Source organism: Podarcis tiliguerta (genome assembly GCF_965153285.1).
Source record: "Podarcis tiliguerta genome assembly, chromosome: 1".
Taxonomy (NCBI): Eukaryota; Metazoa; Chordata; class Lepidosauria; order Squamata; family Lacertidae; genus Podarcis; species Podarcis tiliguerta.
The window spans coordinates 54,270,079-54,295,212 of NC_139534.1; the positions used below are offsets into that span (position 1 = coordinate 54,270,079).

Consider the following 25,134-nt stretch of genomic DNA (forward strand, 5'->3'; position numbering starts at 1 on the left):
AGTGGGAGTTACCCCTGAGGGCTGTAGTGTAAGGTAAAAGGTAAATGTACCCCTGCCCATACGGGCCAGTCTTGACAGACTCTAGGGTTGTGCGCCCATCTCGCTTAAGAGGCCGGGGGCCAGCGCTGTCCACAGACACTTCCGGGTCACGTGGCCAGCGTGACATCGCTGCTCTGGCGAGCCAGAGCCGCACACGGAAACGCCGTTTACCTTCCCGCTAGTAAGCGGTCCCTATTTATCTACTTGCACCCGGAGGTGCTTTCGAACTGCTAGGTTGGCAGGCACTGGGACCGAGCAACGGGAGCGCACCCCGCCGCGGGGATTCGAACCGCCGACCTTTCGATCGGCAAGCCCTAGGCGCTGAGGCTTTTACCCACAGCGCCACCCGCGTCCCTCAATGTGCATCCTAACAGAGTTATAAAAGTATATTTAAACAGCTCCATCTTCTCCCACACAAAAAGAATGGGAAGACATTGCTCTTGGAAAAACTATGAACAACTATGTATATTTTAAAAGTGAAGTCGTTGTTGTTATTTATAAAATTTGTTAGCAACTTGCAACCAAACAAACAGACAGACAGGAACCCTCTCACATAGATACATTAAAACCAAGAGGAAAAAGAAATACATTAACAACATACCACCCACTTCCAAATGGCCACCAATAGTTAAAGAACAAAGGCCAGGTTATAGAGGAATTTTTTGCCTGGTAGCTCGTGCTTTGCTTGCACATAATCCCAGGTTCAATCAGTGGAAGGTTGTTTTCCATGTACCTATCATTTTAATTCTTTTTAGCGATGATAACCAATACCTCTCTTTATATTTATGTTGAGATGTGAAGCAAGTAACTTGTGGTAGCACCATGTTTATATCTCCCCGCCCCCAGGTACATCTGGTGACATAGGTGTCTACTTTTCAGCACCACTTTGTCAGTTTTCTGTAGGGGCTTGACTTGATGTGACTAGCTGTAAATTGCTGGTATTCCATCTGATGTACTATATAGGTTGTAATTTCGTATGTGAATGTTTTGCTTTTGTTTTTAGCTTTGGGAGAACTCAGCTACCCTGAATGAGGGTCATAGGATTCAAAACACATTTGGGCTAAATACGTTTTCTCACTTGCAACTTCAAGGCAGGAGCAGCAAGGTGCCCCAGGGACACTTGTCCCAATGTAGACACTTCACCTTAATGCCAGCTCTCCCCATGGCAAAAGCGGGAGTGGAGGGGGGAGAAGGCTTTCCCCTTTTGCCAAATGGCAGTAGCAATATTTCTTATATTATACTTCAGAAGATGTACATTTCTCTTGACTCCACATAAGTTCTTCACTACTTCCTACTGTGGTGCTACACATTACAAGGAAAGCAATAAAGGCAAGTGGGTGAATTTCATTATACTGGCAATCTTAGGCAGTCAAACATTTTAGGTCTGTAGTGCTGTGTTTTTTTAAAAAATTCATATTGTATTTATTTAGTGTACTAAAGATCAAAGATCAGAACTCACTGAGACACCAGTTGATAATGTTGGGCAAGTTTCTATTTCATAATTAAAAGTCCCCTATCTGTATAATGGAAATGTTGGTGGGAATGTATAGATATATGGTAGGTTTAGTAAATGTTAGTAGCTTTGAATATATTGTTGCCATTACCCAAGATTTAAATCTATTTGTGAGAATGTATATTGTAGGTTTAGTGATGGCAGTCCAAAAATGATAGTATCTTTGGCATATACAGTGGAACCTCGTTTTTCGAGTGTCTCGGAAGCCGAATGTTTCGGAACCTGAATGCCAAAAACCCAGAAGTAAATGCTTCCGTTTTCAAATGCGCCTTGGAAGTTGAACGGCTTCCACTGCGTGCTTTTCAAATTTCTCAGTGGAAATTGCTGACAGCCCATTGAGCCTTGGTTGTCGAACGTTTCAGAAGTTGAATGGTCTTCTGGAATGGATTACGTTCGACAACTGAGGTTCCACTGTATCAGCTGGTGTAGGAATCCTTGAATTTTGCAGAATTGGGCAGCATCTTCAGGGCAAAAAGCTTTAGGAGGAGGGTAACCATCAAACAGCCTGCTCAGTGAGCATGAAATGCTAACTTGCTGTTTAGGGTAAGGTAGAGATAGAAAGGAGTGAATAGAATGCTATGGCTGGACATTGCAACATTGTGTTGCAGGTCGAACTAGTATATTTGATAAAGTTAATAAATATAGCTGTTAAATGCTAAAAGCAAGATGCGGTGCAATATATATATATATATATATATATATATATATATATATATATATATTAGAATCATACAATCGTAGAGAAGAAAAGGTCCCCAATAGTCATCTTGTCCAAACCCCTGCAATTTAGGAATATCTTTCAGGCTTTGGTACTAATGTATTACCCATCATTCCAGTGGTCTCTAAAATTTTGAACAGAATAATTTACATTACATAGTATATGATACAGTTTATATTATTAAACTATTATTTTCATCAAGTCTGCATTCCTATGCCATAGGATTGTGCAGATCTTCCTCTGCATGATCAGAGAAAGAGAGATATTTCAGTGGAGAGAGATCAGGGAGGGCCCCCTTCAGAAGCATACCCTCCAACATTTCTCCGATGAAAACAGGGGCACTAATAATAATAATAATAATAATAATAATAATAATAATATCCTGCCCATCTGACTGGATAGCTTCCAACATATATAAAAACATAATAAAACATTAAACATTAAGAAACTTCCCTATACAGGACTGTATTCCAATGTCTTCTAAAGGTTGGATAGCTATTTATCTCCTTGGCTCGGGGGTTGCATAGCTCCATACCCTCCAACATTTCTCCAGTGAAGACAGGGACATCCTAAGGAAAAACAGGACATTCTGGGATCCAATAAGAAACTGGGACGGCTTCTGTAAATCTGGGAATGTCTCTGGAAAATAGGGACACTTGGAGGGTCTGCAGAAACAGTGGCAAGATCTCTTGCTATTGCTGTTGGTGCTCTGAAAGTGGTGAGGGAACAAATGGGGCCTTCTGGGGGTTTTACTGGGGGTGGGTAAGGGGTGGTTTCAGATCCCCTGCATCCTATACTCTGCAACCAACACCTCCCTTGAAGTTAGTGTTTGTACTTTTCCCCAAATGGAATAAATGAGAGGGAAATTTCTTTTTTAAAAAATATCCCTCTGAAAGGAGAGTAAAAAGGAATATCAACGCTGCCAGTGGTGGTTCATGGTGGGTGGTGGCTGTGGAAGCTCAAGGATGATGAACTGGGTCTGCACTAAGAGACAGCCAAGATGGCAAATCATTTCACAGTGAAAAGTAAATATGACCTTGTTTCAAACAAGGTTCAATGGAATCTGTATTGATATTTTGGCAACTCTCTTCCACTCAGCTGCCAGTTCCTCTTGGCCTGCTTGGTAGCCATGTTTGTGGCAGGGATACAGGTATGGTACAAGTTCTATGTGATTAAAAGTCAAATGGTCTATCAGTTATACACTCCTGCTCACCAAGCCCGTTTACCTGCTAACCCCTTTGCAAACTCCTACCTCCACACCTGGCCTAACCCCTTCTTAAGGAGGGCTGGTTGGAGGTGCTTTAGAGAGTGTGGTTTCCCACCTTTAAAGCATCAAGGTTTAACAGAGGAGGTAGCTGCTTCAGAGCTATTTGCCAAACTGTTGATGCTTCCCCTCTCCATTAAACCTTGCTGCAGTCACATTTTACAGACAGTGCCTCTCATCCTCATTTAAGAAGCTCACTTGGACAACCTTGCTGCTCGCTCACTCACTCACTCACTCACTCACCTGCCTGTCATTGTGTCATCATGCAGGATTTGGTGTGGCCACCACGTGAACCACAGCATGACGACAGTGTTACTTTTTTGTATATAGGAAGATATAGACCTACTTATTGTTAGCAGAGTCACTTCAGTAACAGAAATAGGATCTGGAAAGAAGAGAAACTGAGAATACTTCACTTAGTAAACTGAACAAGAGCAGTATATAATATGAGGAGAAATAAGCAAATGTTGCTTTCTTTAGGCCTAGTACATGCCAGGGAGACATACAACTATACAGGGGGAAAACTCATTCAGAACAGCACAGCAAATCAGAACTCAGTAGCGATCACAGTGTTCTGATTCATTGCAAGAAAACACTTACATCTCTCCTCTTGGTTGGCTGTCTTACTAATGATAGAATTAACCCTTCGGTTACAAATCGAATGATCCCTGCTCTTTCTCTTCCAACACCTTTAACAAATCTACTTTATCTCTGTGTGTACTTTAGATATTCCAATTGATTAATTCGATTGGCAGGAAGATGGAGAAAGACAACATCACAGAAACAAAAGAATTTTACCTGATCGAGCTTTCTGATGTTCCGGAAGTGCGGATGTCCCTCTTTCTGGTGTTTCTGCTGATCTACTTGATCACTCTGGCAGGGAATGGGGCAATTATCTTGGCAATAGCAACAGAAGTCCAGCTCCAGACCCCCATGTACTTCTTCCTCAGCAATTTATCTTTCCTGGATATTCTTTCCCCAACTGTCACTGTGCCCAAGATGCTCCAGGTCTTCATGTCAGAGGACAAGACAATATCGTTTGCTGGCTGTGTATTACAACTCTTCCTTCTGATTGATTTCGTGGGCACTGAAGTTTTCTTGCTAGCAGTGATGGCATATGACCGCTATGTGGCTATCTGCAGTCCCTTGCACTACACAAACATAATGAGTACACGGCTGTGTATGCAGCTGGCTGCTGGGTCCTGGCTAGCTAGCTTTATCCATGCCTTGGTTCTTACCTCACTGACCTTTACATTAACTTTCTGTGTGCCCAGCAAAGTTAACCAGTATTACTGTGATATTCCCCCACTGGTTGCGATTTCTTGCTCCTCTACCTACATCTTTGAACTGGTCCTTCTTGTTGTGCCTGGTATTTTAGGAGCTGGTGCTTTCCTGGTCACTCTGATCTCTTATGTCTATATCATTTCTGCTATATTGCGCATGCAGTCTGCTGAGGGAAGGAGCAAAGCCTTTTCTACCTGCGGTTCCCACTTGACTGTAGTTTTCCTGTTCTATGGGGCGACCATGGGCACCTATGTACGCCCCACCTCCAGCTATTCCCCCAAACAGGACAGAATTGTTTCTATGTTGTATGTGGTTGTTACTCCCCTGCTAAACCCTTTGATCTACAGCCTGAGAAATAAGCAAGTTAAGAGGGCTCTGGTCAAAGCACTTGGCTTGAAAAGATTTCCGTGAATGGGCTCGGTTCATTTTTTCCTGTTCCTCAGTACTATCAAAATGTGTTGTTTAGCCCATTCAGAAGTATCTCTCAGACTTGGCCCAAATTGCCAACACTGCACACAGGTCTGTTTTTAAGAGAAAATCACTTTTGTATGGTGGTCCACATTCCCTCCATGGCTGTAGCAGTAAGCAGGGACAAAGCAAAAGAAGTTAACCTCTCTTTCTTTTATTTTAAGTGGCTATAAGGCTTTAAGCAGGCCTGACACTTGACAAGTCCTCGTGCTCCCTATTGGGCAGGTGGTGTTGCGGCCTGGCACCATCTCCCCTGCACAATCCTGTGGCAGTGCTGGGTGCAGAACCTAGTCAGATCATAGCCTGCCTGAAAATTGGCCAATCACAGGCGGGCTGCTGTGCAGGACCTCCCTGGGGGAGGGGCAAACTGCACTGGGGGGGATAAATACAGAGCCTGCCCAGGCCTCTTCACGCACTTTGTCGCAGCTGTGTAATTCTACTCCATTGGAAATAGGCTAGTTCTGCTTGTTTTGTGATTTTAGAAGGAAAATGTGAAAACTCACCCCCCCACACTGCCATAGGGAATGCAGCAATGGTCTCTTGCTGTTTTAAATGGCACCACCACCTGTCATGCATAATAATAATAATAATAATAATAATAATAATAATAATAATAATAATTTATTTGTACTCCACCCATCTGGCTGTGTTTCCCCAGCCACTCTGGGCGGCTTCCAACAAAGATTAAAAATACATTAAAATATCACACATTAAAAACTTCCCTGAATGTCAGGTAGTTGTTTATCTATTTGACATCTGATGGGAGGGTGTTCCACAGGGCGGGCGCCACTACCAAGAAGGCCCTCTGCCTGGTTCCCTGTAGCTTTGCTTCTCGCAATGAGGGAACCACCAGAAGGCCCTCGGCGCTGGAGCAGAACGATGGAGGTCATAGAATCATAGAATCATAGAATCATAGAGTTGGAAGAGACCACAAGGGCCATCGAGTCCAACCCCCTGCCAAGCAGGAAACACCATCAGAGCACTCCTGACATATGGTTGTCAAGCCTCTGCTTAAAGACCTCCAAAGAAGGAGACTCCACCACACTCCTTGGCAGCAAATTCCACTGTCGAACAGCTCTTACTGTCAGGAAGTTCTTCCTAATGTTTAGGTGGAATCTTCTTTCTTGTAGTTTGGATCTATTGCTCCATGTCCGCTTCTCTGGAGCAGCAGAAAACAACCTGTCTCCCTCCTCTATGTGACATCCTTTTATATATTTGAACATGGCTATCATATCATCCCTTAACCTCCTCTTCTCCAGGCTACTCGGAGACATCTACCCGGCAAGTTTGCTGATATACAAGAAGTCCGGTACTAGAGGCTGTGCAGGTGCAGTAAGTTATATTACACTCTATATTCTCAGAAGCTGCCTGTTCTTGTGCCACGGATGGCTGTTTTATTGAAAGGCAGTGGGAAAAGTTTGTAGTGAGTCCAATGTTAAACAGGATTTTGATAAAGAGGAGGGATTACTAAAAAAAAGAAAAGCCATGCCCCTTTCCAATTGTCAATGAGTATAGAGAAAAAGTTAATGGTAACTGTTTCCACCCATCCTTTTAAAGTTCACAAACACCTACTGGAGCCTGTTTCTGCCCCCCCCACCCCCATTTAAAGAGCAAAGCTTTGGTGAAATTTATGCAATTCTCCAAAGACTGAAATATCAGTACAGTGGTACCTCAGAAGTCGAACGTAATCCATTCCGGAAGTCCGTTTGACTTCCATAATGTTCGGAAACCAAGGCGCGGCTTCCGATTGGCTGCAGGAAGCTCCTGCAATAATAATGATAATAATGATAATAATGATAATAATGATAATAATAATAATAATAATAATAATAATAATAATAATAATAATAATTTATACCCCGCCCATCCGGCTGAGTTTCCCCAGCTACTCTGGGTGGCTTCCAATCAAGTGTTAAAAACAAAACAGCATTAAATATTAAAAACTTCCCTAAACAGGGCTGCCTTCAGATGTCTTTTAAAGATAGGATAGCTGCTTATTTCCTTCACATCTGAAGGGAGGGCATTCCACAGGGCGGGCACAAACAATCATTATCATCACAAACTTTATTGCACTAGCCAAAGGCCATGGCATCATTCACAAAGGGAACTAAAAGAAAAGCAACAATAACCATAAAAACATCCAGCACTCCAGATACAATAAACCACGATCACATCTCCTAAGAATTATTTGTTGAATACAATAGAATAGCAAGGGGTTCTCAGGTAGAATGTGCCAGCTTAAATGTCCGCATCACCTTTGCAATTGACCACTATTTTATCTAGTTCTTTTCTCCTGATCTTCTTAGCTGCCAACGCATATACAGTGGTACTTCAGGTTACAGGCGCTTCAGGTTACAGTCACCACTAACCCAGAAATAGTACCTCAGGTTAAGAACTTTGTTTCAGGATGAGAACAGAAATCGGGCGGCGGCGGCGGAAGGCCCCATTAGCTAAAGTGGTACCTCAGGTTAAGAACAGTTTCCAGTTAAGAACGGACCTCCAGAACGAATTAAGTTCGTAACCCAAGGTACCACTATAGTGCTACTTTATAAGTTACGGAGTCATCAGTAACTGTAGCCAATTGGAAGCAGCATCGGACGTTCGGCTTCCAAAAAATGTTCGCAAACCGGAACACTCACTTCCGGGTTTGCGGCGTTTGGGAGCCAAAAAGTTCGATTCACAAGGCGTTCACGAACCAAGGTAAAACTGTATACAGTGGTGCCTTGCAAGACGAAAAGAATCCGTTCCGCGAGTCTCTTCGTCTTGCGGTTTTTTTCGTCTTGCGAAGCAAGCCCATTAGCGGATTAGCGCTATTAGCGGTTTAGCGGTTATTAGCGGCTATTAAAGGTTTAAGGGATTAGCGGATTAGCTGCTAAAAGGCTATTAACGGCTTAGCGGGCTTAGTGGATCAGCTGATAAGCGGCTTAGCGATCAGCTGTTAAGCGGCTTAGCGATCAGCTGTTAAGCGGCTTAGCGGCTTGGGAAAGGGGGGGGAGAGGGGAAAAAACCCCGCAGGAACTCGCAAGACATTTTCGTCTTGCAAAGAAAGCCCATAGCAAATTCGTTTTGCGAAGCATCTCCAAAACGGAAAGCCCTTTCGTCTAGCGGGTTTTCCGTCCTTCGGGTATACTGGGCCGAGGCCATTTAGGGCTTTAAAGGTCAACACCAAAACTCTGAATTGTGCTCGGAAATGTACTGTGTAAGTCCACAATTTACACAGGGGTTACGCTCCAGGGACGTTGCCTAAAGCCAAAATTGTGTATAGTCAAACCCCATTGTGTTCAATGGCCGGAAGGATTGCCAAAGGCATTTTTTCTTGGAACCCCATCTGCCTTCCTTCCCCTTTTTATTTTTAAAAATTGCCACACACATAAAACTGAATGTGGACAAGTTAAATGCACATAAATTATGGGATTGCTGTACTCATTTTTAAAATGAGACTGTTTCCCTTTTAACCTTTTAGGTACTAATTTGGATAATTTATTTTTGTTCTGTTCATAGAATCATAGAATCATAGAGTTGGAAGAGACCACAAGGGCCATCGAGTCCAACCCCCTGCCAAGCAGGAAACACCATCAGAGCACTCCTGACATATGGTTGTCAAGCCTCTGCTTAAAGACCTCCAAAGAAGGAGACTCCACCACACTCCTTGGCAGCAAATTCCACTGTCGAACAGCTCTTACTGTCAGGAAGTTCTTCCTAATGTTTAGGTGGAATCTTCTTTGTGGTCAACCAAGACTCCTAGATCCTTTTCACATGTACTGCTCTCAAGCCAGGTGTGACCCATCTTGTATTCGTGCCTCTCATTTTTTTTGCCCAAGTGCAATACTTTACATTTCTCCCTGTTAAAATTCATCTTGTTTGTTTTGGCCCAGTTCTCTAATCTGTCAAGTGTGATCCTGTCCTCTGGGGTGTTAGCCACTCCTCCCAGTTTGGTGTCATCTGCAAATTTGATCAGGATGCCCTTGAGTCCATCATCCAAGTCGTTGATAAAGATGTTGAATAAGACCGGGCCCAAGACAGAACCCTGTGGCACCCCACTAGTCACTCTTCTCCAGGATGAAGAGGAACCATTGATGAGCACCCTTTGGGTTGAGTCAGTCAGCCAGTTACAAATCCACTGAGTGGTAGCATAGTCAAGACCGCATTTTACCAGCTTCTTTACAAGAATATCATGGAGCACCTTGTCAAATGCCTTGCTGAAATCAAGGTAGATTTGTTGTTCTCCCCTTGCTTGCCTCAGTGTGTGTGTGTGTGTGTATTTTGCTTTCTCAGAGAATTGACCAGCACTTTTGTTGTTTATTCTTTTTTTCTGGAGGGGGAGGGACTAATAACTATGTTCCCTACCAGACCCCCACTTCATCTCTGAGGAGTGCGTAAGGGTTGGGGGGGGGGAGACAGAAAGAGAGGAGAGAGAGCCCTTGTTAGGATAAAACAAGATTGCTCCATCTACCATGTGACAGCCCTTTAAATATTTAAAGATGGCTATCATATCTCCTCTCAGCCTCCTCTTTACAAGGCTAAACATACCCAATTCCCTCAACTGTTCCTCCAAATGCTTGGTTTGCAGACCCTTGATCATCGTGGTCGCCCTCCTTTACACATATTCCAGTTTGTCAATATCCTTCTTAAATTGTGCTGCCCAGAACTGGACACAGTATCCCAGGTGTGGTTTGACCAAGGCAGAGCAGAGGGGGACTATTACGTCCCTTGATTGGGACACTCATTGGCTAAAAACATTGAAAGGTGGGAATGGGCTATTTTTTAAATAATAATAAAAAAAGCTCAGAGTATTAGCCCTCAGATAGGCATGGGCCCTAGTGCAATGACTTAAATTGTACCATTATAATCTGACCATGATTATGCTGTTTTTGCTTAGGAAGGGAAGAATGGGAAAGGAGGGCTAGTAAACCCCATTTCACACAAGACCCATAGTCAAAGAGTTTTGACTCCAACTTAAACACTTTTAGAACAGATAGTCATTGTGTACTCTGAAGCATCAGTGAATGCAGGTGTAATATGAGTAGAAAAGGATGTGATAGACATTACTGACTTCAGTGGTTTGGCACCTGAAGCCCTCTTGTCCAGCAGGAAATTTGAGCAGGTCAGGACAGTATGTGCAGCATCCTATGGAACACCCATGGCTAGTAAACAGAGGGGAGAAGTCATCTCCATGACTAGTGATGGGGGAGAAATACAATTCAGTTTGCATTCAAAGGCGAACCCATCTAATTTGCACTTTCTGAAACAATGAAACACACTGATGTATCGAAATTTGCATTTCTCTGAATTTTGCAGTGCAGTTACGTGATGTGTACAAAAATGCATAGATTAGGGGAAAGTATGCCTACAAATGCATCACTACTGAAAACATCATACAAAAATCCATGAGAGAAAATAGATTTTCAAATATGTGTAAATCAGATACGGGGAAATTCAAACTAGAATGCTGCAGAATTTTCATGAGGACTTTAAAAAATACAAACTGATGTAGAAATGTGGACAACTGGAAATATGAGAAACTTAAATTGGCAGATTTGCTCATCTATATCCAAGGTACATCCCATAGGGGCTTGAATGACCAGTTGGCTGGCCATCCTGCCATTCCAAAGGTGACAGCTGCCTTTCACCAGAAAATCCAATAGATGGATAACCACTTGTGGTGGTGGAGGCAGTACAGATGGTCATCCTTTTCCCAGAATGTGTCATTCATTAAGAGTGCAGGAACAACATAATCAGAGACATTTGGCCACAAGTGGCCATTGTAAGGGAAGTTGCTGTTGCTAGAAAGGAGGGAGGAGGAGCCCAGTTTGGAGCAATGCCGTTGTTAAGACTTGTTGCATTCTTTTGTCTCTTGCTATTAGTATTGAATAAAACTCATTAAAAAGGACTTTGCCTTGTTTCCCCTGCTCTTGCTGCCACTGGGGGAGAAATAGCTTTCCCGTAGCCTTGACAATTCCCTTCCAAGGGAAGCCAACATGGTGCCCTCTCAAAGTTGTGGTTTATATCACCCCTGAGCATTGGTTGATGGGATCTGGAGGGCACCCCAGGTCTTTATCACTAAACACAGCTCTGAAATGGTAATCAGCGTAGCATTTATCTCAGGGTCACAGAATCATAAAATTGTAGAGTTGGTCAACTGTAATACTACTATTTTTTAAACACAGGACCAGGGTTGCACTTTATTTAAACCATACTATGGAAACAATTTCTTCCCATCACTCTCTTCAAGGCCCCCTTCACTTCTTTGTTCCTCAAGCTGTAGATCAGAGGGTTCAGCATAGGGATAACAACAGCATAAAAAACTGACACCACTTTGTCATAGTTCAGAGAATGAGCCGAGCTGGGTTGAAGATACATGAAGAAGAGGGTGCCATAGAAAATGATCACAGCTGTCATGTGTGAGGCGCATGTGGAGAAGCCTCTTTGACTCCCACCTGCAGAGTGTTTCCCAAAGATGGCGGTCAGAATGTAGACATAGGAGACGATGATTGCCGAGAGGGAACTGCATAAGTTGATAGCAGATAGAGCTAAAAGCTGGATTTCCTTCGGTCGAGTGTCAGAGCAGGACAAAGCAAGAAGCGGTGGGTCATTGCAGTAGAAATGATTGATGACATTTGATCTGCAGAAGGACATCTGAAAAGTCAAGGCTGTTTGAACCACTGAACTCGCAAAGCCATAGATATATACACCGGCCACTGCCGCAGTGCAGAACTTCTTAGACATAACTAGGTAATAAAGCAATGGGTTGCAGATGGCCACATAGCGATCATATGCCATCACAGACAGTAGGAAGAATTCAGTCATCACTAGACCATCAAACATGTAAAACTGTGCTGCACACCCAGCAAAGGAAATGGTTTTCCTTTCAGCTAAAAGGTCCCATATGGCTTTTGGAGTAACCGCAGAAGAGTAGCTGGCATCCAGGAAAGCCAAGTGACTGAGAAAGAAGTACATTGGGGTTTGTAGCTGTTGATCCATCCTGATCAAGATGATCATCCCTAGATTTGCACCCAGAGTGATGGTGTAAATCACCAGGAATGTGATAAAGAGGATAGCTTGCAATTCTGGATGATCTGTGAATCCTGAGAATATGAACACAGTCACTTGGGTTTGATTTTTTGCGGTCATTTATTCTAGGTCTTTCCACCTGCCAGGGAGAGGTAAAAATGGAAACTTGAAAGGAAGAAAATAGCTAGACTCGAAGATTTATTTGCAGCACAAATTGCAAATTTGATCAACTGGAGCTAACCAGCTTCCAAATTCAAAAGTACATTTCAAACATACAGGATAGAAAAGGATGTGAAATGGACATCATAGCTTAATTTCTGCTGTCACTGTGCAATGAATCAAAGAGTTGATCTCTGTGCTTGCTTTTCAGCAACTCTAAAAGTACTCTTTTAAAATCTTTAGTTAGAAGGATAACATTAGAAGCAGTGTGAGCTGGGAGGGAGTCTGATTCCACTTTGCATTATCTTTCTTATTGCGGCAGAGCTGCAGAAGAGTTCTACATAGCACTGTTACTCTGAAGGTGATGGTGGGACTTTTTCAATGTTGTCATAATCATGACAAATGTGGATCAATAATCAAGCTGTTGTGCATATTCTAATTCTGGAAAAATACATTTGATCTAATGACAGTGAAAAAACCCTCTCCCATTTCTAATTTTATTTTCACCTACTTTCATTTCATTTTTACTATCCTCCCTTCATTAAACGATACTTTACAATTTGGGCTGATAGGTCTTGCATTATCTCCCTTTTCTTTAACCCCCTTTCTTTTGCTTATCTTTTTCTTGCTCAGGTGTTTTGGAAGCCTGCTTTTTTCTTTTTTTTTTAAAAAAAACTGGGTTTTGAGTGTGCATGGTGCTTTATAAATTGATTATAAAGCTATTACTATAAAAAGACTGCAATGCAATTTGGACCACTTGAATTTCTTTAAGCTGCAAACTGTTGTGAATACTGAGTCTTACTGACTTCAAAGGGAACTATCTCTATGAATTTTCCAATTTGCTGTGAGAAATAAGCTGTGAACATAGTAAAAGCCCCTTCAAACTTCAGCCTTCCACCCAGAGGTTGATAATCGATCCAATGCCTGAGCCAAAGTCTACCTATATCTGTATTCAATAAAGGTGTGGCCACCTTTCCAATCCCAAAAGGTTGTCGTGTCAAGTTTGTTCCAAATATCTGTGCTCAATGTCTTTGTCCACAGGGGTGGGGGGTGCTGTGGCTGGATCTGCAATAAACTTTTTATTTCTCATGGAAAATGTGGATAATATCAGTGGGAGTCAAATGGCATCTTTGGGGGTAAATACTAGCAGATCGGAGAGGATTTCCACGGGAAAATAGTGCCTAGAGAAAAGGCCAACTCACCTTCTTCCCATGGTCCTGGAAACACACGCATGGTAAATACATTGTCTACCATGGATCTTACTCCAGCTTAGGTTCTAGAGCTTTGAAATGCAAAACTACATAATATATCACCCTAGTATTAACACTACTGTTAAATTACTCCAACTGTGTACATTTACCCCATACAAAAGCTCCTCATATATGCAGCTCACCAAACAGACATAGTACTTCTGTTGAAATATTTTTCATAATTTGCAAAAGATGGAAGTAAACACAAAGTTAATTACTATTGATGACAGAGAAGAACAGTAGGAACCTTTAATTCCTAATCACTGGCTGTCACAGAGTTATTACCCAAGACCCACCTGATCTAAGTAATGCAAGTTACAGCAGAAAAACCAGGTAGGGTAGAATTAATAGAATGGGGTATTTATAATATCTGCTTTAGATAATCTCTTGAGTACTTTATGCCTTGAACGTCTCAGTACTCAATTAAAGGCACACAGCAATTAAAATGAATGCACAGGGCACCATAGTTTACTTTTCTCCACTCCCTTGGGGTTTCCAGTTTATTATATTCTCTTACCTTATATTTGGATCGAACGATATGTTACACATGAATGTATGTCTCAGAACCTTGACATCTGTTTCATTTATGGCAGGGATGGAGAACCTACGCCCTGCCAGCTGTTTTTTCACTCCAGTTCCCATCAGCTCCACCCAGTATGACCAATGGCTAGGGCTGGTCCGCCCATAAGGTGGGCTGAAGCAGCCACCTTGGGCAGCAGAATCCCATGAGGCAGCACCTATGCAGACAATTCGCCCATCCCGCTATTCTGGTGAGGTCTTGTGGAATTGCGTGCCGAGGCCCCGTGACCCACAGTTCCCTCTGAAAACAAGGGAAAGTTGGGTGTTGTGTCTGAAAAAAGAATGTGACATATTGAGAAATGTTCAGTAGCTAGTGAAAGAGAATGGATAGGATCTTGAGCAACAACGTCAATGGAAGGAATCACAATGAAATAACACTGTGACACAGAAATGCTCTGACTTCCTTGAAGTGATTATCACGTTGTAGAAGGTGGTCATAACTGATTCATTGTAACTCAGTTTAAGGATAAGGTCGTCATTATTAAGAAGATATGCATAAAGATACTAGCATCCCAGATGGGGTCAGACTAAGGAAAGGGATCTAACTTTCTTTGTTCATGTAACACAACTATGTAGTTGAGGGAAGAACTGTAATTCTACTGGATTATTGAAAATGGTTTATTTTAAAGTTAGTGCAACTTTTTATATTGGATCAGATTGTTACTATTAATGTTTGAATATATATAAAAATAAAAAATTGTCCAGTAGCACCTTAGAGACCAATTAAGTTTGTTCTTGGTATTAGCTTTCGTGTGCATGATACCAAGAACAAACTTAGTTGGTCTCTAAGGTGCTACTGGACAATTTTTTATTTTTATATATATTTTGACTGTGTCAGACCAACACGGCTACCTAACTGAATCTATTAATATTTGATTTTGATTTTGATTTTTACGTGTGTTGGAAGCCACCCAGAGTGGTGGGGGCAACCCAGCTGGATGGATGGGGTATAAATAAAATTATTATTATTATTATTATTATTATTATTATTATTATTATTAGTCAATAGTAGAGGATCTGCTTTGCATGCAGAAGGTCCCAGGTTCAGTGTCTCCAGGTAGGGCAGGGAGAGCTATGTCTGAAACCCTGGAGAGCTATCACCAGTTAAAGTAGAGAATAGCGAGCAAGTTGAACCAATGGTCTGGAACAGTGTAATGCATCTATGTAATCTTACCTTGGTTTAAATTGTTCAGTCTTGGGGTGCGACATTGGTTACCATCATTTCCCTCAATGCTTTTGGAAGGAGGATGTTCTTTCATTTTTGTTGTGGCTTTTCTAATGGCCTCTTTCACCTCTTTGTTTCTCAAACTATAGATTAGGGGGTTGAGCATGGGTATCACTAATGTGTAAACTACAGAAACCACCATATTACCATCTAGTCCAGATTTCAAGTTGGGATGTATATACATAAAGGTTCCCGTTCCATAAAGCAGAGCCACTGAGGTCAAGTGAGAAGCACAAGTGGAGAAGGCCTTGTGTCTGCCCTTGATAGAGTGTATTTTCAGGATGGCAGATAAAATGCAGAAGTAGGAGATAATAATGGCTGAAAGAGAGGTCATAGCAACTGCTCCAGATGCAAAGACTGACAGTGACTCTGAAAGGAAGGTTTCAGAGCAGGAAAGCTTCAGAAGTTTAGGGATATCGCAGAAGAAATGTTTGATGATGTTGTGTCCACAGTAGGATAATCTGAATATACATACTGTCTGCAGTGCTGAGTTGGCAAAACCAGCTGCATACGATCCTACAACCAGGCAGCTGCACACTCTTTGGGACATGACAGCAGAGTACAGAAGTGGGTTACAAATAGCCATGTAGCGGTCAAATGCCATCACAGCCAAAAGGAAACACTCGGTACTCACAAAGGCAGCAAATGAGCACAGCTGAGCAGCACAGCCAGCATAAGAGATGGTTTTATCACCCACCAAGTAGCTCACCAGCATCTTGGGGGCTATAGCAGAGGTATAGCAGAGGTCTGTGAATGATAAGTGGCAGAGGAAGAAGTACATGGGAGTGTGCAGGTGGGAGTAAGTCCTGATCAGCACAATCAGGCTGAGGCTTCCAGTCACAGTGATAACATAGATGGCTAGAAATAGCAAGAAGAGGGCAATCTGCACCTTTGGGTCATCAGTGAATCCCAGCAAGATGAATTCCGTCACCCTGCTGTGATTATTCTGCTTGTCCATCTTTTCAGCATCAAGAACCTGGAGAGCAAAGATGGCAATTGAAGAAAGCAAGTAAATAAAGCTGAATAATACCAACCTATCTAATATGTACATGTTATGCTAATTTGTTGCTGTGTCAGTGCTCTGACTGTGTTCCAGGGATGTGTATCTAAGCAGTAAATACTTGGCCTCCTTGTTTTGTTTGGCCCCAGTTACAAAAGCTGAGGCTGCTGAGGAGACTCTTGGACTGGGATATTGTTTAGTGGGGGTTGGGAGGGTTTTTTTTGCTGTTATTCATATTAATTTTTGTATTTTTTATTTTAGATATTCTAATGATTTATGTGGAAATTGCATATTTTAGTTGTGCACTTTTAAACGTTTTATTTACTGTTCAAGACTACTTTGTTATGTTTGTAATCATGACCCCCCCCCCAATGCTGTAAGCCACATTGAACATGGTTTTAACTATGGAAAGGTGGTGTATGTAATGCATGCCTGTATGTTTTGGCCATTTTGCTAGTAGTGAGAAGCCTCGTGGAAGAGATTTTTTTTTTTATACATGAGAACTAGCATCACATAAAGCAGAGATGGAGAGCAGGAATGGAGGCTACGAGATGCTTTTGGACTACATCTCTCATAATCCTTGAGCATAAGTCATGCTGGCTGTAGCTGATGGGAGGTGGAGTAGAAGAATATTTTCAGGGTGACAGGTAAGGATGGGGGAGGATTTTGGTTGGTTCCAGAATTTTGGACAAAACTCCATGGTCTACATTTGATGGGCTGGATGGGAACATAGACATGCAGATTAGATTGCATGTCTACAGACCTTTCTAATCCTGATCTGCTCATTCCTAGTTTTTTTCTTTTCTTTTATGGCATTGCCCAAGGGCTTACAGGCTCTTTTAAAAAACATTTTCCCACTGCTTGGCAGTGATAAGGTTTCTAAGAACATTTTACATGGGGAGGGTGTGTGTGTACTGGGAAGGGGATCAAGTAAAGAAGAGTTCTGGGATGATGTTGTTTTATTTCTGGAAACTCAAATAAAGAAGGAAGCCTCGCCTCAATGCCACAAAACATTCAGTACTGACTAATGCACAATAATCACCACCTTCTGGTTCTATATTTTGAATCACCAATTCAGCTTAGACTTAGGGTGGGATAAGAATCTTTTTCTTTTAAATCACCCTGGTTGTGAGTATAAGAAAAGGGAGGAAAGAATGCTGAAGGGTAATTAGCCCCCGTCAAACTGGTGAACAAGACAGTGTTCTTTAAAAGGCACAGTTATCACTGAAGTTACCCTGCCCCACCCTCCCTATTATTAACTCCCCCAAGTGGCATTTACTGATACTGATTTTCATTATGCTATTCAATAAAGCTTCAGGACAGCTTCCAGAAAACAAAACACAAAAAGGCTTCAATTTGAAATTAATGTAACAATAACAGAGTTCTCCCTATCCTAAAGTTACATGAGTAAAATCCTCCCATCCCATTTTTGTCCCAATAGCAGCTTAAGAGAAGAGGAAGAAGAGTTTGGATTTGATATCCCGCTTTATCACTCCCCTTCAGGAGTCTCAAAGCGGTTAGCATTCTCCTTTCCCTTCCTCCCCCACAGCAAACACTCTGTCAGGTGAGGAGCTGAGAGACTTCAGAGAAGTGTGACTAGCCCAAGGTCACCCAGCAGCTGCATGTGGAGGAGCAGGGACGTGAACCCGGTTCACCAGATTACGAGTCCACCGCTCTTAACCACTACACCACACTGGCTCTCCATACTGTACTTAACCACTACACTACACCACACCACCTTAACACTCAAGGATATCTCAGGATCAATTAAAAAAGCAGGCACACAATTTTAAAAGCTTGCCTTTTCCGCTGCAGATGCATGCAAGGGGTTGTAAAACAGCCCCCATCAAATTAATGTGGAAACATTACATGTCTGAGAACTTTATAGAATCCATCCTACTAACCTCTTCACTGCTTCCTCTTCTTTCAGTATGGAAAATAGTGAGATTTAGGGCTTACCTTTTGCCCCATGCTTTCTAGGCACAGGTCCAAGCTTTCTTGGTCTGTGTCCGAGCACTTTTTGTTTTTGTTTCTGTGACTTTCCCCAGGAAAATCCAATATTTATCGCTGAATCAGAGCTATGACATTTTGGGTTTTCTGTGGATTCCTGTTTGCTCCAATTCAGTGGTAAACAGTTTTTCAAGGAGAAAGAGGCAGGCCAAAAATTAAACAAAGAGCTGGGATACAGACCCAGAAAGCCGGAACCTGTCCTTAGAAATGCAGAGCAGAGGTCAGTGTGGACGAGCCTTATGTCTGAAGGCAGGCCTTCTGCAAGTTTACTCAGAAGTAAAGTAAAGCAGAAGCACTGGAAACTACCTTTAGGGATGGAACCTTCTGAACAACTTGATGCTGAAGTTATCCACATGAGTCTTTCTTCCTTTTCTCGCTCCTTTGCTCTTGTCAAGAAGGAAGAAGGTATTCCTTTCCTCCGGTTCCACTAAAAATACGAACATTTCTTGGGTATTATATGCATATGCACTCCAGGTTCCCTAAAGTAACCAGCATGTAAACAGAGGCATACAAAAAAGCCTGTAACTGTATAAAAATTCTTACATATTAATAGTTAAAATATAGTACCACATTGGGCTTGACTCTTTTACACATATAACATGCTCCCCCCTCTGTAATTTTGTTTAGAATTTTGAATATAATCAGTTGTGCAATTTTTTTTAAAGTGACAATGCAGCAGTGGCTTGGTTGTAAGAGAATACCTGATGTAAGAAGTAATCCAGTATGGCCAGAAGTGCCAAATTCCATTGATAAATAGGTTTCAAACAGATTTCCTCTCTATCTCTAACTACTTTATACTGATTCAGACCAGTGATCCATCTAGGTCAGTTTGGCCTACACTGACAAACAGTGTGTCTCCAACATTTCACAGCCTGACCTGGAGATTCAAGAGAAAGGACCTGGGGCCCTTTGGGTGCAATGCCTATGCTCATCCACCAGGCTATGAGCTTCTTCAGTTGGGCTATTCTCTGTCATCCCACCCCTCTATTTGTTAGTGAAACACATTATACTTAGGGAATAATTTTGAACTTACTGTATGGAAAGTGTGGAAGAGGGCAAGAGAACACAAACTTTTCAAAGCCTTCTGATTTAATGATCTGTATGCAAGACTTGATTCTCTAATTTTATACATGGAAAATTAATATATTATGGTTGTGTTAAAAACACACACCACACTACGATATCCTGTGGGTAAAGGCAGAGTTCATATTTACTCTAATGAATCCCAGGTGCACAGTACATACCACACAGCAATAGTTCAGTCCTGAAGTTGCAGAGACCTGCACCCCAGAGATTGTTTGCAAATGGCAATCAGGTGCACCAAGAGTTCACAAGATGGAAAATGATTAAACGGAAGCAGAAGAAAAACAAATGGAACGAATTTCTGATTGCACCATGTAGGGTATTTCCATGCTAAACTGGAGCAGAGTTGTCATTTTAACACCCGTCCCCCTTCCTTGACACTGCATCTCATTTTTCTAACATCCCTATTTTGAACATCAGTGTCTTCAAAGGAACCCCAATGCATGGCTGTATAGGTGCGTCAATCACACACAGAGCCTCTACTTGCAAGCAGGTGCTGGTGCTGGTGCTGGGATTCCATGGCAGACAAGCACACTGAACACACAGATGTCACAGGAAGGAGATGCAAGGCCAGATTCAGCAGAGATAAAAGCATGTCCCCAACCTTGCTTCAGCATGGAAATGTCTAACATGTTAATAATACATGCACAGTACAGTCAAACCTCTGCTTGTGATTCAAGGACCCGTCCCCCGCGCGAGAGGTATTGGCTTAGACATTGGACAACAGCAAATTTTGACTCCACCCACTCAAGAGAGGGGTGAGTCTGACGAGGGTTAACCACCAGTAGGGGGGGCCTGTTGATGCAAGTACAACTATAAGCTCTCCCCTGATGTCACCGGGGGTCGTGCCATGGCCCCTAGCCACACAGGGCATCGGACAGGTTCCACGACCGCCGGATTCCTTTAACGGAATACCCATAAGTGAAGGGGTAGGCGATGGCCACACCTTGCCCTTCCATACACCAACAACACATCCCAATGCCTAACCGCCAAATACCAAGAAAGTTGTGGCGATTGCAACGAGGTAGGCGAAAAAAACCAAGAAGCCGGTGCCAATTTGCCAATTGGAAAAAACTCCTACCAGCCCCCCTGGGCAACCAGGGCAACCAACCAAAGGTCCATAGCAAGGTCCAGCGAGCAGCTACGCACTAAAGGGAGTGGTGGGTGGGTGACTCATGGAAATCAGCAGCACAATGGAGGGGAGAGCTGGCGCGGCTGCATTTGAGCGGCTAAACCACGCCCCCGAGCTGCCACCCGATTGGGTGCCCTTCTGGGAGGCGTGGCGCGCCAGCGACAATAGCAGGGCAGGGGCCGGATCGCCCCTTGCGTAACGTGGGAATCGGTTCCTGCTCACAATCCCTCCCCTCCGGAAGGAGGAGAGGCTTTACCAATGCCTCTTCTTACGGTCATTCCAAGTCGCGACCGAGGCAAACCCGGAAGTAACCGGTGAGTTTGCCGCTATTCGCGCATGCGTAGGAGCGACGATCGCTGTTTGTACATGCACAGAAGTGGGTAATCGCCGCCTGCGCCTGTGCACGACACCTTTCCCAGCGACCCATTTTGACCTCCGGACGGACCTCCAGAATGGATTATGGTCGCAAATAGAGGTTTCCCTGTAATCATCTAGTAATGATCTGAAAATGAAGAATAATGTTGCAATCCTATATAATCACATTTCCAGGAGAAAGCTATAAAATACATTTGTGAATTTATGATCCCAGGACAGCAAACCTGTGTTGAATACTAACAACAACCCCCTGCATTGCAGGGAGTTGGACTAGATGGCCCTTGGGGTCCCTTCCAACTCTACCATTCTATGATTCTAACAACAACAACAACAACAACAACAACAACAACAACATATTTATATTTATTTATTAGATTTCTCACCCACTCTTCATCATAAGGTTCCAGAGTAAACAATAGTTTAAAATGGAATAAAACCAACCATCAATACCAAGGAAAAACTGATACATTCATTTACCCTTTTCAGGAGGCTCCTAATAATACGGTTCAGCTTTCAGAGGCTATAACAAAAAGCTGCATCTTCAGCACTGGGTTGGGTGAATCTGTCAGTTTTAATTCCCCTCCATTTTTCATTTGTTGACTCTTAAGTTCAGTTCTCAACATGTCCATGGATTTGCATTTTTAAAAATACTCCTCATGAAAATTCATCTGCATGTTTGTGTGAATTACTATTAATATTCATATTTTTGCCTTCAGTTGTGACCAAGATTTACATTTCGCAAAGCAATTTTCACTAAAATGTCATTTTTATGCACAGTTCACACTAGTATATGCAATTTGTACAATTACTTGGCTGTAGAACAACATCACAAAATTCAGAAAAGTGAAAAATTCAAAAGATTGCTGTGTTTCAGTTCTTATTATCTTATCTTATCTTATTATTATTACTGATTTATTAATCACATTTCAAATACCTCCCTCAAGGTGATGCACAATAAAGAGGGACCCTGTTTAATTCAAAGTATGTCTGGTTCCAACCTTGCCATTATTTTACATCTGGCTCCAGTAGTTCAGCCTCAGGGTTAAAGGAAAAAGGAAAGTAGATCCTGCAAGCCCAAATCACTTTTCATTTGGCTCATTTGCATTGCCAGTAAAAGGTAAAGGACCCCTTACTGTTAAGTCCAGTCACGGACGACTCTGGGGTTGCAGCGCTCATCTCACTTTACTGGCCAAAGGGAGCCGGCGTTTGTCTGCAGACAGTTTTTCCGGGTTATGTGTCCAGCATGACTAAGCTGCTTCTGGCACAACCGAACACCGAAACCAGAGCAGTACACGGAAACGCCATTTACCTTCCTGCCGGAGCAGTACCTATTTATCTGCTTGCACTTTGACATGCTTTCGAACTGCTAGGTTGGCAGGAGCTGGGACCGAGCAACGGGAGCTCACCGCTTTGCAGGGATTCGAACTGCCGACGTTCCGAACGGGAAGCCCTAGGCTCAGTGGTTTAGATGGTAAAAGAAGAAGTATCATTGCTTAGGAACAACATTCCAGTTTAATAGGGACAATTATACACAATCCATTCTGTCATTAAAAGGTGAAAATGCACATACGTAGGATTTCCATATTATATTCTGTATGAATCACAGCAATTCTCACAGTACAAATCACTGTGTACTGCTTCATTAAGTTAATATTCATCACTCAAGGACAAATACTGATGAACTGGATAGGCAAGCTGTACTATAGAAATGTATTATGCTATTCAGGGCCAAGCTACATATAACGTTAAATGTGTGGACTGGCATTCCATGTATTTTGGAAAACTGTAAACAGCAGTCATTGGGGGATGTGATCAGGACTGGAACCAGAGAATGTGGGTGAGGGGATTTAGTTTTCTTCCAACAGTAAAATGCTCTCAAGCTACCCTCTCATGTTAAGTAGCAGGCCCTGCTGAATCAACTGCATCCTCCAACAGAGCTTGGATGTCCATTAACAAAATGTCAAAATGCCTTCTGTTCACAGTTTCCGACAATGGAATGAATGCGCTAGTAATTTCTTTATGGCTATTTTAACTTCCCTGTTTCTTAAGGTATAAATCACAGGGTTCAGTAGAGGGGTTAGAAAGACATAAGTCACTGAGATCAATGTTTCCTGATCTAGCGATGAGGAAGACTTGGGTCTCAAATACACAAAGGATGCACACCCAAAGTGTGTTATCACCACTGTGAGGTGGGAGGCACATGTGGAGAAGGCTTTCTGCCTTCCTACACTGGAGGGGATCCTTAGGATGGCAGAAATGATGTAAAGGTATGAGACAAACATCACCATGACGGTGCCCAGCAAAACAATGGCACTGAAAATAATGATTGCAATGTTAGTCAAATGCAAAACTGATTTATCAATGCAAGCCAGCCTCAGCACAGGTAGGAAATCACAAAAGAAATGCCTGATTCCATTTGGCCCACAGAAGGGCAACCTGAAAATGAGAGTATTAATACTCAGTGATATGATACATCCAATTGTACACGAAGCAGCTACCATTTGGGTACAAACCCTTTTGTTCATCAGTATATGGTACTGAAGTGGGCAGCATATTGCTACATACCGATCGTAAGCCATAGAAACAAGCAGGAGACAGTTGCTTGCAGAGAAGCCAAAGAAACAAAATTGCTGCATGGCACACCCGACAAAGGAAATGGATTGACTGCCTGTCACCAGGGTCACCAGCAACTTGGGGATGGTGGCAAATGTGCTGCAGGTTTCTGATGCGGAGAATGCAAAGAGTAGAAAGTACATGGGGCTGTGTAAAGTCCGGTCGAACAGGATGACAGACATGATGGTGAGGTTGAAGACCAGGATCGTGCCATATATAAGAGAGAAACCTAGGAAGAGTAGAGTTGGTTTCCTTCCAAAGACAGAAAAGCCCAGCAAGAGAAATTCAGTCACTGAGCTGTCATTTCCCTTATTCATGTTACCAATAATGTTATCTGACCTGTAAGGAAAAAGGAAGTGAAGTCTTACTAGTTTTAAAAAATCTTTCTGATCCAACCCTTGGCATTAACTCTGCCTCGAGGTTTTGAAATACATTGGAATTACTGCAAATGTATGGCTGGACAAATCTATCTATATCAGTTTCTCATTTTTTGAATCTTCACCAAGCGTTTTTTTATAAATTTATAAGCAGTTTAGTATCCATTTGTTCCTAATATGCACAAATCTGTAGGCAAAGTTGCCAAATATAATTAATCTATATATGTTGTCTTTCATGTATATATGGATATTTATGAGCACCTTTCATGAGAAAGTTCAAAGAAGTGGAAATTTTGAAGGACAGGTATGTTTTGGCCTGTGCATTGCTTTAACAATAGCAAACTATGTCGTTTCGCATTCAAGTGTGAAGAAGCCCAAATTTCTCCCTCGTCTCCTGCAGTGAACCATCCCCTGTCACCTATTTTCTGGCTGAGTAGCACTTTGAAAAGAAATGATCTCTGTCTTCTTAGACTTTCTTACATAACACAGGTAAAAAAGATGCTTCGTCTAATCCTAACAGATGGTATAGGACTGAAGAAACCCTCCAATACAAGCAGATTTTCTGACTTGTTCCTCATGTAGCTTCTGTTACTCTCTTAGGCTTTAAGAGCAACTCCGTTCCTGGTGCATTTTTAAAATGAGCACTGAAACTAAATGGAGACTAGCTTGAATGCATGAAGAGATGGATGCTACCATCTCCTGTATCTTACCTCCAGCTAGAATAACGCAGCTCTGCAGTTGTGGGAGACCCCACTTTGATACTATGCAATTAATATAAGCACTGGTTCACCACTTGGGAACATATTCTCCAGATAATACAGAGTATGCAAAACTTAGATAGAATAATTCCGCTCTGGAGTTAGATGATAAAGGAGAAGGGTTTGGTCAATAAAGCTGAGTATTGATATAAATGTTTTGAATTTATTTCTTCTTTAAAATTATGTTTATTCCCCAAGTTTATGACATTTTAAAAAGAAAAAATGCAAAAATATAATGTGTCATGTTATTTAGACTGAAACGGTGTGTCTTTTTAT

General features: G+C 42.3%; 5 protein-coding genes across 5 annotated transcripts in view; 1 reads left to right on the forward strand and 4 right to left on the reverse strand.

Annotated features, from left to right (window-relative positions):
* Window positions 1–3,799, reverse strand: part of LOC310683928 (olfactory receptor 5AP2-like) — a gene marked incomplete at its 3' end in the record, with an annotated part of 42,155 nt that extends 38,356 nt beyond the window's left edge. The window contains exon 1 of the mRNA XM_083454407.1: window positions 3,778–3,799. The remainder of the gene's footprint in view (window positions 1–3,777) is intronic.
* Window positions 3,800–4,293: 494 nt separating this feature from the next.
* Window positions 4,294–5,229, forward strand: LOC310683932 (olfactory receptor 5V1-like; the record flags this gene model as incomplete). The annotated part of the gene is made up of 1 exon (XM_083454419.1): window positions 4,294–5,229. The coding sequence occupies one exon, from the start codon at window positions 4,294–4,296 to the stop codon at window positions 5,227–5,229; it is 936 nt and encodes a 311-aa protein (XP_083310545.1).
* Window positions 5,230–11,472: 6,243 nt separating this feature from the next.
* Window positions 11,473–12,417, reverse strand: LOC310679105 (olfactory receptor 5AP2-like; the record flags this gene model as incomplete). The annotated part of the gene is made up of 1 exon (XM_083443875.1): window positions 11,473–12,417. The coding sequence occupies one exon, from the start codon at window positions 12,415–12,417 to the stop codon at window positions 11,473–11,475; it is 945 nt and encodes a 314-aa protein (XP_083300001.1).
* A 2,026-nt stretch (window positions 12,418–14,443) lies between these two features.
* On the reverse strand, window positions 14,444–18,481 carry LOC310683941 (olfactory receptor 5G9-like; the record flags this gene model as incomplete). The annotated part of the gene is made up of 3 exons (XM_083454430.1): window positions 14,444–14,556; window positions 15,460–16,486; window positions 18,470–18,481. The coding sequence occupies 3 exons, from the start codon at window positions 18,479–18,481 to the stop codon at window positions 14,444–14,446; spliced, it is 1,152 nt and encodes a 383-aa protein (XP_083310556.1).
* Window positions 18,482–23,086: 4,605 nt separating this feature from the next.
* LOC310679020 (olfactory receptor 10T2-like) lies at window positions 23,087–24,040 on the reverse strand (the record flags this gene model as incomplete). Its single annotated transcript, XM_083443723.1, has 1 exon — window positions 23,087–24,040. The coding sequence occupies one exon, from the start codon at window positions 24,038–24,040 to the stop codon at window positions 23,087–23,089; it is 954 nt and encodes a 317-aa protein (XP_083299849.1).
* Window positions 24,041–25,134: the final 1,094 nt, after the last annotated feature.